Here is a 15897-nt window from a genome sequence, read left to right as displayed (position 1 = left end):
AAGCCCATCATAAAAGATGTGTTCCTAAGTGGAGACAGTTTACGTAATATTACTAGACTTTCATGAGTATAGAATATTGCCTTCACATACCACATTGCGAGATAGTACTGATTATATACATTTTGAAGCGAATCAGTTAGGTCAATTAGGTTTTTTAATTACCACATTATGCTTTCACCTAAGATTATAATGATACTAATAGTATACGTCACTCCCACCACAAATACAAATCAGGGAATTCACTATGTCACAAAGCTTTTAGATTAGGTTTAAATTTAACTATCAATCTTGTTAGTTACCTTCTGAGGTCAAGTAAAAAGCAAGACTCAAACTTCTAATGATTTGAGATAATATATCAATCATTCCTAAACATTTAAGGAAAAGGTTTACTGTAAATGAAAATGTTTCACTAATGTTGATATCTCTTACTAGTTTCTTATAAAGAGTATTATGATCATGTCTATGATATGGGATGTTTCTGCAAAGAAACCTAAAAGGCCGTCTAAGACCTTTGGCTTATTTGTGGAATCAGCATTGAATGAGTTAGTTGATGGCAACATTCATCATCTGACTAATAATTTAATTAGAAGGTCTGTAACATTCAAGTGTTTAAAAATAAATCTGCATCAAACTGAACATGACAGTTCTGCTAAATCAAAGGAAATAAGGACACTTAAATGTTATAGATCATAATATCAAGCCTGACATTTTTCATTCCTGCTTTGTTTTATTCATCTGACACACACTTGGTGAGCTAGCCTCTTATAAATTAAGGCAGCATTACGGAGAATGCATGCTTCTATCCATTTGAAATCAACATTTTCTGGATAACTGTGCTGGGGATAGTAAAAACTGTTTATAATCTGATCTAATTTTCCCAAAATGGCATGGTTTAGGAACTTTATTCTGGTTCTTAAGAAAAAAATAAACAGATGAAACATAATCTATTTTAAGTATCTGAGGCTATAAATATTTCAAGCTTATATCTTGCACAAAAGATATCTCCAGGTACATAGGTCCTAAATGGGATGTGATAATGAAGCTGTACTATTTGTCAGACAGTGGCTTTACAGTTTATTCAGAACTTTTACATGTCCAGAAAATTACAGAAGTATAAACCTCAGGGACACTGAGGATCCAACTCTTCTAGGGACTTCCAGATAGCGTTAAAGAAATGCTCATTTGTTCAACAAGGATTTATCTGAGGAGTAAATACATGCAAAGCACTATTGAAAGATTGGGATGGAGCAAATGTTCTAGTGAACATGTATATTGTAAATATACATGCACCACATAACAACTGTTACTCAAGTGACTTTCTTTTATAATATTCTTAGTACAAGAGGATCATTTGTTCTCAATAGAAGGAAACATAAATTTTGTTTTATGACATCATTGTTTGAACTTAAAACTTGAATGCCTCTGCCAATGTATTTGTAGCATGTTTCTGTTGTGCCAGTCAAATGAATGGGCTTCAGGAAATGAGCTGTACAGCTAATAACCTCTTGTGTGCATACAGGCAAAAATATAGATCAGTAGATGTATTATTCTGATATATTTAAGAAGCTAATAATATTTGATTAAAAAATTTTAAAATTCAAGACATTCTATTTGTCCTTTAATCTAGTATCTTATAATTAGAAATTATTACTAAGGGTAGCTTCATTCATATGATCAAATTCACAAAAACACTTAGGTATCTGTGATCATATCTCTCTGTTAACATCAAAAGGAGATGAGTACACCAAAGCAAGCATGCTCAAGAGATTTACTTAGCAAAAATAAAAAGAGAAAAATAAAAATGAACAATGAGAGCTCTTGGCTTAAGAATACAAATCCAGAAACCACAAAAGAGAGGAAAGAAAGAAAGGGAAGAAGGAAAGGATGGTAGGAAAGGATGGATGGATAGATGGATGGGTGGATGGAAGGAAGGAAAGAAGGAAGAAAAGAAGATTTATCCTCTCATCAATCAAGAAATGATGAGCCAAATACACTCAAAGGGCATGAGGGCTGAACACCAGTGCAGCCACTCCTCTTGCAGTGTTCCTGGTATTCACGAGGCACCACCCAACAAGAGAATGGCAAAGCCATTGATCCACTTCAACAAGCTAACAGTGGCCATGCTGATCACATTCCTCTTCCCCCCGGGCTTGTGAACTGTATCATTACACCTTGTTGATACCACTTCCTGCATAGTTTTTGAATTAATGCATTTCTTTCTTCTTCCCTCAACAACACCTTGGAATTCACAATCATCTCCTCTCTTTCCATCACAGTCCACCAACCCATGCCTGGTTTCCACTCCTTCCTCCCTTTGATCTGTTTCCCACCCTGCAGGCAGAGACATCTTTTCAACATGCATAAGAAGATACGGGGTGTGTGTGTGTGTGTGTGTGTGTGTGTGTGTGTGTGTGTGTGTGTGTGTGTGTGTGTGTGTGTGTGTGTGTGTGTTTATACACATACATATGATGGAATACTACTCAGCCATAAAAAACAATAAAATAATGCCATTTGCAGCAAAATGGATGGACCTGGAGATCATCAAATGAAGCCAGAAAGAGAAAGAAAAATGCCATATGATACCGCTTATGTGTGGAATCTTAAAAAAGGACACAAATGAACTTCTCTACAAAACACAAACAGACTCAGACATAGAGAACAAACTTACGGATATCAGTGGGTAGAGGAGGTGGGAAGGCATAAATTGGGAGTTCGAAATTTGCACCTCCTGGGGAGCGATGGAAATATTACCTATCTTGATTGTGGTGGTGGTCTCATAGGTGTATCATACCACAACAAAGGTGCTTAAAAAAAACATGCAAACCTATAACCTGACATCCATATTAAAGGCTTCAAATGCTTTAATAGGTTCCTCTATTTCTAGAATAAAGACCAATATTTTTAACATGACTGACTGTGACATAGCCCCTGCTATGTCCTTATATTTTCTGGCTCCACCTGTCCTCTTTGATTCACCACGGTCTCCTCCTACTGCATTAAATTTCCTCTTGTTGCTTTTGCCTAGAATGCTTTCCCTCTAACTCCCACTTTTAATAATTGCCAGTCATTTTTTGGATCTCAGCCCAAACATCACTTCACCAGGGAAGCCTTTGTGATGCCGTCCCTATTCCGACCCTGAGGTAGCTGGGTCAAGTCTCCTTTGAGATATTGTTGGCATTATGCACTCCATGGCATTTATCACAGTTTATAATTACACACATTGTGTGGTGATTAGTTGATTACTATTGCTGTTTGTCACTAGACTATAAGTTCAAAGAAGAAAACAACAGTGCATAGTTTTCTCATCATTTTAACCTCAATATCTAGCAAAGTTCCTGGACACAGAGTGAGCAAGCATTATTTCTTGAATGAATAATGAGTGTCAAAATGGGGGTCATTAACAAATGGTTAGAGCAACAATAAACTGCTTATTTCCATTCACCAGAATTGCTTTGATCAGAGTTTGACAAAATTATTTCAAATTTCATAATGAACAAATTCAATGATTTTGTTTAAACTCTAGAATTTTTTGCATTTCATAGATGTGGCTTAAATGAAAGTTTACTAGCATCTTCTTTGAGTTATTATAGAAACTCAGAGCTTTATTGCTAAATTGGGCCTTAACAATTTTCTAGGATAGATCCCTCATTATATAAGACAGAGTCTTAGGAAATCTTCAAAAGGTCATTCAGACTGTTGGTGACAGAGCAGGGATGAAAATCAGCCATTTAAACTCCCAGCTCAATTTTTTTTTTTTTTTTGCTATAACTATGCTGCAATTTCTAGGTTTATGGCTTCATTTTCATATCAGAAATTTGGAAGAACCTGTAAGTACCCATAAGAGAAATATCTCCAAACGGTTAATTTTGCTACATCATTTATATTTCTGCTTTAAAATACTAAAATAAATAGCAGTATTTTAGAAGGATAAAAAGCAAGCCCAATTTTGTAAGAAATGAAATATTTTCATGTCTTATTTGCAATGTATATTGTCTGCCTTAAATGGGGGCAAGATGGGGATGGTACACGTTTCCCTGTTTTCTTAATATTCTGGAGCAAGAAATTTTCCCAGTTAAATCATCTGGCTGTCCATAATTCAGTTTCTAAAAACCCAAAAGGAAGGTAAATTTTGAGGAAGGGATTGGGGAAGTGACATAGTGAATAGAAAAATCACTGCTGGTATTCAGTCTATTACAGTCAGCTATATGACCTTGGAATGCTTACTTCCCCTTTGTAGATTTCCTCATCTGGACAATCAGGAAATTGCTCTAAATCATGGGCTCTGTTGATGGACTTACAAGATCCCACTAAGTCCTTTGGTGTGTGTATGTGAGTGCACATTTTTCTGGGTAGAGGGTCCATAGATTGTATTAGATTGACAAAGATCTGGGACAAAAAACACATGAATTGCTTTTGTACTAAAATCTGAAGTCCTTCCTAATTTTGGAAATGGAATAAAGCTATAAATAGAATTATCATTTCAGATGGACAATAGAAACTAGTATAATTATTGGCCTGAGTAATAAGATTATTTGAAAAGCATATTCTGCACAAAGGAATACTACTCTCACCAATCACACATTCAAGTGCTAGCTGGAGAACTCCACCAGAAGCCCAGTCCGGATTTTTCCACAATTAGCATCAACTGTCCCAGACAAGGCAACTACATGTGATAAAATCTCAGTATGTCACAGGTTGTTAGTCCTTTCTTTTTATTACCATTGTTTTAATGAGTCATCAAGGGAGGCCTGTTTCACACAGTTATATCAAGCAGAAACAATCCAGAGCAGTTTGTCAGCAAAGAAAGATATTTTCTTATAGTTTTCAGGATATTTATTCCAAAATATTTTGGTTATAACTTTGAATGGTTGCATAACCAAGGTTGCTGTAGCGCATGTAAAACTATTAAAGACACAGAAATAAAAGTCACTCTGCTTATCCCTTATTTCCTTCCTTCTTTTCCTCCTTAATGTAATAAATATTCCTTAATCGTCTCCTATGCATCAGGCACTCTCTTAGATACTTGTAAAACATCAGTGAACAAACTAAATATATTCTAACCTCAGGAAGTACTTGTATTTCAGAAGGGGAGAAATAAAATAAACATCATGCATAAAAACAAGTAAGTTATTGATTATTTTTAAAGATGATACATGTTTTGACCAAACAAAAAAAAAAAAAAAAAAAAAAGGAAAAAATAAAGAGTAGGGAAATTAGGAACCCCAGAAGTAAGGAAAATGGTTTCCATTTTCAATAGGTCAGGGTAGACCTCCCTGAGAAGGTGTTGTTTAGCAAAGACCTGAGGAGATGAGAGAATAGACAAGTGTGATCTTGGGGAAGAGCTTTCCGGACAGAGGGAGGAGCCCAGGCAAGAGTACTTGTGATGTGATCAAGGACTAGCAGGGAGGCCACTGCGGCTGGGAAAAAGCAAAAAGCTTTCTGCTGCTGTGGTCATGAAATTTGTAAAGTTTCACCTTCCAGTTCACCCCTCATTTCTGTTGCTTGTTTAAAATGAATGTCATAATATCTTCTGAATAATCCTCCTAGAGTCTCATATTTGTCAAGAAAGGCAAAGTCAGAATTCTGAAAATTTTAAAAATCACCCTAAAACCATGCCCTCTGGTTGGTAACATAGCTTAAGTCTCTCAGTTTCCACAAACATATTTGGCAATGAACTCTTATGCAGTAAGCAAATAAGCCACTTAATAAGAGATGATGTCACTACAAAGAAATCAAGTAAAAGATCTTCATTTTGAAAATTTAGAGATCAGGCACAAAGCATCTGCTATATTTCAACACAGAGAAATTCCAAGATTCATAGCTAACATGAAAGCACCCATTCTTTCTGAAAGGTCACTGTTCATTTGGGCATTTATTACATTGCTCATTTCACTAACTTTTCTCCAGAAAACAGAACAATCACGATTATTGTACAGTTTTCACAGCCTTTATCTGGGTGAATTACCTCCAAGAAGAATACACATGTAAAGGTAGTACTTTTTGTATGAAGAAAGGTCAGTTGGCCCTCCCCCAAGCAAGCATCTCATTCCTGCCTCGTGCCTTGCCTGAAAGTGCACCGGGATTCCACAAGCCTACAAATGTAATAGAAAATGTTTGCAGCCATACCTTGCTCAACTGATCCTTTTTGCCAAAGCCAGTGGCGGCTGCAATGCTCCCTGCTCCTTCCACTGTCTTCTGTGCTACTGCTGTCACCCCTGTCACCACTGCCTCTCCAACATTGGTCACTTGCTCTTTGGTCTTCTCAGCCACTGGGATAAATCAAGAACAACAGATTAAGGGATGGTGGACCGACAGCAATTTAAGACAATCTCACTTCCACGAGCCGTCAACTTCTAAAGACCTATATTAACACACATGTAGATAACTGAAGAGTCAGATGTAATAAAAGTGACAGATTTCTAAGTGGGCATGACTTAGCCAAACATTGAATCTTTGCTAAGATATCCTGTTGTAATCATGCAGATGTCAAAAGGTGTTTCAAGCAATCACAGATTTAGAGCCATGAGCAATTTCAGTTTGGCTGACATTTTATTAAGGAAATTTTACTGAAAGCAATGCTTACAGGTGCAGTTGTATCAAATTCAGCACGAAATTTCTTTCTTTATTTCAATTTCAATGCCAATTCTTTGATCTCACTCAGCATGTTTGTTTCACCACACCTTCTGAGTCACACAACACATATCTGCTCTCACACGTTACCATCAGAAAGAAATAACAGTCAGGCATGGTTATGAAGGAACTTTGATCTTTTTACAAAACATCAGGTAGTTGAAACAGAAGGGTTTTTAGTAATAAGATTGATATTCAATCATTTTAATGGGAACAAAAGAGCTAGACTTAAAATATGAAAATGAAATGGTTTATTGAGCACACAATTTCTTTTCATTAAACAAAATATGGTGATTCAGTAGTTTTCTAAAATAAGTTAAAAATTTAAGATGGTGTAAATAGTTTGGAATTAGATTTAGAAGAGATTTAATCTCACATCAAAATTTCTCCAAGACTATATCTGATATAACTGTTGAATTAATCTTTCTGTATGACCTCCATGCCAATATCAAATAAAGGAAGTTCCAATAAAATGTGTGTTTCAATTAAATTAAGAGTTTAAAGATGAGATTCTGCTTTTTCAACAATTTCGAGGTCAACAGAGAAAAAAACCCAATCCTTCACCTAAAAGTTATAACATTTATACTCATCAAGTCTGGGCATGCATTCTTATCTATATCTATGTAATGTCTGCCTTCTTTTTTGGCCCCACAAACTCATTTTTTGTCTGCTTTTCCCCTCCACATTTCAGGAACTTTGGGTTTTTAGCACTATTCCGCCTCAAGTTCTTTCCTAAGCAAATAGAGACACATCTTGTTCTGTGTATGTCTGTATACGTCCTCTCCACATAAATCTCAGTCTGAGGAATCCCATGAGTTGCACGATGTTAGCTGTAAAAGGTTATGTGCTAGTCACGTGATTATCACACAGATATCCTGTCGTCAGTTGGGAGAAGCCAATGAATAAATAGTAATAATGTGGACAAAACAATGGCATTTTGAATATACTATGTAGGTCATGGAAGCTGAGGTGGTCTATAAGGACACAGAGTCTCACTCCCCAGTCTAGGCACCTTGGGGAGGTGAAGTGACCCTAGACTAAAACCAGGAAGGGTTCGCAGCAGCTGTGGCTTGATATTTGCCTTCTGCTACTTCTGGGGATACGGTCGCTGCCTGCTAACTAGTAATGGCTAGTCCCAATGCAAAGTTCAATTTAAATGCCGGCGAAAAGCAGTACTGGAAATCTCATGTTTTTAAACATTTCCAGAATGTTGATGCTTTAAAAATAGAGAATTATGGGCTTTAAGTTCTCTTTTTTTTTCTAAAAACATGAATAGAAAATTTTACTTGAAAGTGAACATTTTCTTCTTACAAAATCTCAAAGACAAAAATAAATTTTGATCTTTTTACAGATTCATTTTTCTGCCAGACATGAAACTTTAACAATTCTAGTTTTATATATGTATATACTTTTTATAACACACATCAACTGCACAATAAAATGCACTTTGTACTTTATTATAATTTCATTAAATTTTATCATTTTAAGAATAAGCAAATTAGTTACATTACAAAATGGCAGTGTACAAGCAGCAATGACAGACACATACTTAAAGATCCCTGTGGGACTTGATTTATCTAGTGGGGTATCTACTAACCTTGAGCCCTTATTTTCCCACGTTAAAGCCTTTTACATTCTTTCTCTGCTCACTGACATTCCACACAAAAGAGTGACAAAACAAAAGGAGAGGAGATACACTCAAATTACTGCATTTTGAATCTGATAAATGGTATTTAAGGGACAAGACCTTATAACCAGGATCAAAAAGATACATTTAACCAATTGATAGCATATTTTAATTCACTACATTTTCCCAAATGTTCCAATCTTTCCCATTTTGCAGGTCCATCTGGCCAGAAGCCCTCTTAGAAAGTTCTCTGTTTCTTCAGCAAATTCAAACACTTTATTAAAATCCACCTCAAATGTCAAAATCCATGTTAAAAACCTCTCCCCTCAACAGGTGTCCTTCTTCCTCCACCTGTGATGCCATAACATTTTCGGTATGTCTTTACTATTGAACATTTTACATTGCACCATAGTACTTCATTTCCCAGTATGTCTATCCACCTCCACCAGTATGTTTTGAGTTCATTAGAATGAGAGACCCTGTTTTATTTTTCTTTATATTATTTCACAGTAGGTAATAATTTTGAATGCATTAAAAGAAATTTTGTCTATATGTGTAATTTACACATTAACTTCAATAATTAGATTTATATTTCAGTCTAATTAACAATCAAATTCCAAAAAGGAAATGTGGCACCAACTTTTAGAATAGATACAGTAAATCTAAACTTGTAAAATGTACCTATAATTTTAAAGTAATAAAATTATAAAATTAGGAAGATCTAGTTTAGAATTGGTATCAAATGACAGATTTGAGGAAAATAAATTTATATTTTAAAGTAGTTTAACAAGGAAGTTTAAGCTATTACAGGTTGAAAATTAACTGTGTTCATTATCATATAATAAATTCCTGCTTATAAGAATCAAAGCCGGCAGAATTTCTCCAATAATAGGAATTTGTTTACGTCATACATTTTGGAGGGAAAAAATGAGTAAGCTTATATCAAAATGTATTTTTTAAAGCACCTTCAAAGACACGTCATTCAATAAGTCCAGATTAAGAACACTGTTGTATTTTCTTATAATGTGATGCATTGACAACTCAAATAATAATGTCCTGAAATCAAAAAGCCAGGGATTAAGGTAGGGTTTCCTGGATTTTATCTTGAGATTATCTAGCTGGGAGAATTAATCTTCCCTGGGTATTGTAGGTATAAAACTCCTGGCCTTACTAAGTTTACTAATGTCTATACTTCTGCAAAAATAGTTAATGAAATGAATCTTAAGAATTTTTTCTTTTAACATTAGCTGATAATGTTATATACTTTATAACAGTTTCTCACTTCCCTGATTTAAGAGTAATGACAATAATAACAATTATTTAGTATTTATTATGTACCTATAATAAACATTATGTACCTATAATAAACATTTTACCTATAATAAAAAAGTATAATAAGTAACTAATTCTCTCTCTCCTTAACCACTGAGGTAATTACCTTAAACTATCTATTTATCCTTATAATTTGAATCTGGAATTTTATATTAAATAACTCTACTCAACAAATTAAATAATTCATTTATCTGTTATGAGAGAGGAATGATACTTATTGCAGCTGACTGATTCCAATGCAATTTTCATAGGCAGACTATTTATGACAACATTTTTGATACTTTACTACTGTAAGGGTGGCTGATGGGGACAATGGCTGTAAATATTGCCCACACCAAAATTATCATGGTCTCCCTGCTTAGTGGCTTTTCCATAGTACTCTGGGGAACATTAGTTTAATTCAACCCTAATAACTATTTAAAAAAGGTCAAATAAGTTTGCGAAATCCTGGGTTAAATAAAATAATGCAAATGTATTAAATGGAGAAGAACTCAGATTCCTTAATATGCTAAAAGGAAGACATGATTTGCAAAGTTTTCCAGCATTATAAAACCAGGGAAACTTTAGCTGGTGGGCTACTGTTTTTCAGAAAACAATTTGCAAAATAATTCTTATTGTACAAACTTCAGTCACCTGTGCCAGGACATGCATGCATACGTGCACACACACACACACACACACACACACACACACACATCACTCTCAGCCCCCTAAACCCATGTTTGCATTCCGTCATTCTGAAGAAGACTCAAAAAAATTCTAACTTTGTCAGCAGTTATCCTTGCAGCCCATCTCCACGGCCTCTATTAGATGACAGTATTGGTTATGTTCTTTAATTTTTGCCACAGGCTCTGAAACTTGCAACATGCTTATCTGCTTTCTCACCACATGGATTCTCCTTCGACTACTAAAATGGAAAATCATTAATATAGGGAGGCCCTCTTCAAACAGCATAGTCTACAACTGTCTGATAGCCAGTTCTTATAGAAATCAGGCTTTATAACATCACATGTACAAAAGGCCCCTAGAAGGCAGTTTATATACATCTAGGATTGCAACAGAGTGAATGTAAACTGCACATTTTAATTTAGCTTCTAGCTAGAATCTGTTTCAACAGTTCTGTTTTAATTTTATATCCTAGCTTTTTAAATAAAAATATGCATAAAATAGTCATATAAAGGCTTTTCTCTACTAGCTGTAAAAATGTTCTCAAGATAGATTCACTGTAAAGTAATAGCAACTATTTGCCTTCAGTATTCTAGGTACTTTATATATATATTAATCCACTTAATTCTTTTACAGAAGAGGAAACTAAATCACATAGAGGTTATGAAGCTTGAAGAAAATTCACACAGCTAGTAAGGGATATGCAAGAATTCGAACTAGAGAAGTCTGTCTCCAGTGTTTATGGTCTTTACCACAATATTGTATTAATATTCCTGTTTGATTTTCCCAATTTCTATTTTATAATTCAGCAATGTAGGAGCATGTTACTTTCAGAAGCACTATTATGTTTACTGTCTTCTGATCATAGGAATTACATTTTTTTATTATCTCTTATTTCACCAAACCTGTCAGGAAGCTTGGAGTACATGCAACAAGAAACTCAGTTACAGCAAGTCTGTGGGCTTTTAAGGTTGTTAAATTTTGATTCTCCCTAGATTTTTCTATTTCTATCACTATCCTCCTCCTCTTCTTCATCATCACCACCATAATTTTCATCATTCTTGCTATTCATTTATTGTAATCTTCTTCTAAATCTATTCAAATTCTTGGTGAAATTAGGCCAAATAGAGATAAATACAATAATAATTTACTGATCATCCTAAGGGTGTTTCCTGAAATGTCTTCTGAATCATCAAGGAAATATTATAATTAGTATAGTTTAATGTCAGAATATTTCACTGTACTCTACAGAAAATTTTGCTTTCATCCTTTGGATTGTAATCCTTATATGATATCTATGCTGTCAGTTTGCCAGAACATTAAGTTGGTCCGAAGACTAAAAGGCTACTATAAATTAAACTACTACAATGAAAATTAAACAATAAAACTGGTCAATTCAGTCTTCCTTCTTGACAGTTACATACATTGTGCTTTATTTATTTATAATAAATATCCATTTAAAACTATTTAATAATGAATCAAGATTAAACGAAGCTGCTGTTCTCTTAGAATGCTCCTCTATGGGCAGTGTGGTTGTCAACAATTACATTCTGAATAAGCAGTGCTGGGCTACACTGCTTGCTAGATATTTTCAATATCATCCCTGGATATAAGTTCCACAAAGCTTACCTGTTGTCACACCGTGAACCACACCTTCCTTGGTTTTGGAGCCTATAAAAACAAACAAATTCAAAATATAAGTCTCAAACTGGCCACGCAGGCTGCTGGTGAGCTGCTTTTAAATATGTCTAAGGCAAAAACAAAATCTCAGTCTTCAGAACCCCTTATATTAAGGTATCCTAAGGGGGCACAAAACCTAAAACAAAGAAATCCAGTAATTGCTACAACACACAGAAAAAAGCAAAACTAACACGATGCTCTCCAATTATAATTTTCAGCCACAAAAATGACTTTTCAACTCCTTGTGTCCCACCACATACCAATTTACAGAAGGGAGAAAAAGGTGAGATAACACTGGGACTATCTGGGAAGGTGATTTTTGGATTCAGAACTGCAGAAGCTTTACTAAAGTACAGTACAAAAGAGAATAGTTAACTCGTGAAACACAAATAGAAGGGGGAGGGAGAGAAGGGGTGAACAGTAACAACAAATTCCTATTATGTAAAAGGTATTTCGTATCTCATCTCATTTAATCTTTGTAATAACCATTTTATATTATGCCCATTTTATTAGATATGAAGAAATTACAAGTTAAATTACATGATTTGCCTAAAGTCACACAAGTAATAACTGACTACAAGCACATTCAAATTAAGGGCTCTGTGACCCTAAGCCTATATTCTTTCCACTAAGCCAGGAAAACCTTTAGAAGGATAGTGTTTTACCATTCAAGTGTGACTAATGCTAGCTTCAAGAAGGGGCAAGATATACATAAATAATTTATTAACATGTGTCATTAAAACTAAGTTTGTGAACAGTTTTACTCATAAACTCTCTAGTGTTGGATTTTTCAGTGTAATTCATAGCAGTTGTTTAATAAACTATTTTTGGAAAAAATGACAACAAATTGAAGATTTACTTGAAAACTACCCTATAAGTCAAATAAAGTTGTTCTATTAGACAGAGAAGAATATGAGGAAATTAGGATTTAAAAATTGGGAAATGATTTAAACCTCTATTTGGATATTAAGATAGTTACCCATCTTCAGTTTAAAAATGCACTGATTTATAAAGCCTTATAAGCTTTATAAGTATAGTATACTAGTGAAATAACTGTAAACACATTTTACAATCAAGGAAAAAAGTGTAAGAGAGCCTCAGTTGCCATATCAATAAAATGAATACATAGGATTAATTAAATAATCACTAAGAAGCTGGTTCTTAAACTGGAGAGTACAGCGGAATCAGCTGGGTGGCAGCGGAATCAATTGGGTGGCAGTAAGGTTAAAAAATGTTGACTACTGAGTTAAAGTTTCAATACTCAGTAAATAACAGGTACAGATATTTGCATATTTAATAACCCTCATGATCTAATGCAGGTAATTCATGGATCAAATTTGAGAAATATTGGTCTGAGGCAGTTTCTAGTTCCAAATTTATTTAGAAGTACATACCTATGATTTAAATAATATGATGATCTATAAGATGATTTAAGTAAATATATAAGATCATATTGTAAATGTTCTTTGAATTTTTTATAAAAATATATAAATATGGCATTAAGTAAAATTTGCATGCATTATTCTTAAACTTACACTTCACAAAACAGTCAAGAAAAGTTTCTACATTTGATAAAGCAATTTAAATATATCTAAGAATTTCCAACTTGAATACATTTAAGGACTTCTAATAAATATATAACATAAAACAAACTACAGCTTTGTAGTGAGGAAAGGCAGCTCTGTATTCTGATTTTTCTGGCTTTAAATCTTCACTTCACTGCATAATAAATACACGTCATACAATCAGCATGAAGATCAAAGGAAATAATACATGTACAGTCCTTAAAACAGTATTTAGTACATAGTAAATACTTAGTGATACCTGCTATTCTTCTTCTTATATAATATTTGTAAAGTGATTTTCAGTTTAAAACAAGGGACAAATCACCATGTCACAAATTCATATAAATGAAGTTGTGCAGTTGTTAAACATAGTAAAGGATACAGGATGGTATTTTACATGTATGCAATATGATGTGAGTGTGTGTGTGTGTGTGTGTGTTTCAGGCAATGATCACTTTGCATAGTATTGTGGATCAGAAAATGACTGCATACAAGCTGAGATGAAGCTACAGAAAGTGATCTTAATAATCAATGAGGAAAATTCTGATTAATCAGCAATAAAAATCACTGTTGTTCCATGGCCTTTAAAATTTTTTGTCAAAAACATTAAAACTTCTCCTAGTTATTTATAAATTATAGGGAAATTAAAAGCTAATATAACTAATATTTATTTTGTATACTGTAATTTAAAATACTGAGAATTAAAGTGTTTCTTTCTAAAAAAAAACTTATTGAGTAGTCTAAACAGTGTTTGTCTTCTCATTGTTTAACTTTCGATATCGTGCTGAACATCTTTTCTAGGTCTTAAAAATTTGTCATACTCTTTTGTAAATTTGGGTCAGTTTCCAAAATCTTAGCTTTTGTACTTTTAATGTCACAATATATCTCTGGTAGTTCCTTCAATGTGAAGTGTTTATGTGGACCACTTCCTCTGGGACATCTTCTCCCTATTAATCACAACCATACTCTCCATTTCTATTGATACCTGCACCTTCAGTAAGTTCCTCTGGCTGCACTTCTACAGTCTCTTTAATGGGAGCAGTGTCGACATTCCTACAGTCAGCTACTTTTCCTATAAATAAGTTTAAGTTTGCCTCAAATTTTACTTGTAGGATTTTTCACTTTATTTGCTGGACATTCATTTTGGGGTGCCAATTTCCTCTTTCAATTATGCATTTTAATAAAATATCATGTGTGTTTATAACTGGGAGAAAAGGCGGCAATACAACTCTGGGCTTTGCTGTCTGTCTGAACTGAATAACAGATGTGCAGTGTCTGATCACCAACAACTTTTGAAAGGAGTGATGTAATTTGATCGTGGATCATAATGAGCTTCTGGTATTTATGTAGTGATTTGTGGGCTGAGGAGCTAGGAGCAAAGTTTGTACTTTATATAATCACTCAGTTTATAAACTGTGGTAATAGAAATTGAAATGTTGTTAGGGACTGGTGTTATTTAACTAACTGTGGTAACTGAAATTCATGCATACTGGATTATGCAAAGTGAGAGAAGCCTCTATTTAAGAGAGTATTTCTTATTACTGCCCACCTGCCATTCCCTGCATCCCTTATTTTTAAAAATGACTAGTAGAAAGGAATGTTTAACAGTGGCCTGTGGTCTTTCCTCTCTGCCTCAGTTATCCTGATAATTTGATCTTTGACTAAATCATGGAATGTATCCTGAATCAAAGATACATCAAAGTCTTGATGAGGTTGCTTTGTATCAAACCCATCACCTTATTTTGGCTGTCAAAATTGTTCATGAGTACATGTTATTCATGATTAACCTTTAATTGATGAGCAATCTGTAGTTGAAAAGATATGCCACAAAATAGGGGCCAAGAGGCTGTGTGACTAGCAGGATACATGTGTGTGTATATATATATATAGCTGAAGGGACACTAAATCTGATGGCTTTCCTGAGCAGAGGTGGCCCACACCCATCCCAGCTTGTCTCTCATGACTTTACAAGGCTGCAGAATGAAGAAGGTCAGAAATGCCTGGGAGTTGCAATAACTCAGTTATACTGCTGTGCATGTTATGTTGACTTCTCAATATGGTACAGGTGAAGTATATTGTGATTTAGGAATATAATTTCAATCCACAATCTTGACCACTGGTGCCTATTGATTAAAGTGGCTTTAGAAGAGTTTTAAAGATCATTTTATTGCCTTTACTGTTATATTACTTGGCATTCTATAAAGAGAATTAACCTTTTTCCACTTTTGAATTTGACTCTCAATTTATAATTTCTAAATCATTTGATTGAAAAAAAAATTTTGTCCATTAAATTGAAGTATTTTGATTAAAATTTTGTGTACAAAGATATCACAAAAGGAAAAAAAAACATAAAATAGCACTGGTTCTTACAGTAGTTCTTCAAATAATTAAGAGATA

At 34.2% G+C, this 15897-nt stretch overlaps 1 protein-coding gene across 8 annotated transcripts in view; it reads right to left on the bottom strand.

Annotated features, from left to right (window-relative positions):
• SNCA (synuclein alpha) overlaps positions 1-15897 on the bottom strand; it is a 232234-nt gene that overhangs the window by 93279 nt on the left and 123058 nt on the right. For all 8 annotated transcript variants that reach the window (XM_045506657.2, XM_074343953.1, XM_045506655.2 and 5 more), the window contains 2 exons: positions 11885-11926; positions 6127-6269 (listed from right to left, as the gene is read on the bottom strand). In XM_045506657.2, coding sequence (XP_045362613.1) covers positions 6127-6269; positions 11885-11926 — 185 coding nt within the window. The remainder of the gene's footprint in view (positions 1-6126; positions 6270-11884; positions 11927-15897) is intronic.

Source organism: Camelus bactrianus, chromosome 2 (genome assembly GCF_048773025.1).
Source record: "Camelus bactrianus isolate YW-2024 breed Bactrian camel chromosome 2, ASM4877302v1, whole genome shotgun sequence".
Taxonomy (NCBI): Eukaryota; Metazoa; Chordata; class Mammalia; order Artiodactyla; family Camelidae; genus Camelus; species Camelus bactrianus.
The sequence above is the reverse complement of the archived record's forward strand: the minus strand, read 5'-3'. Positions and strand labels throughout refer to the sequence as shown.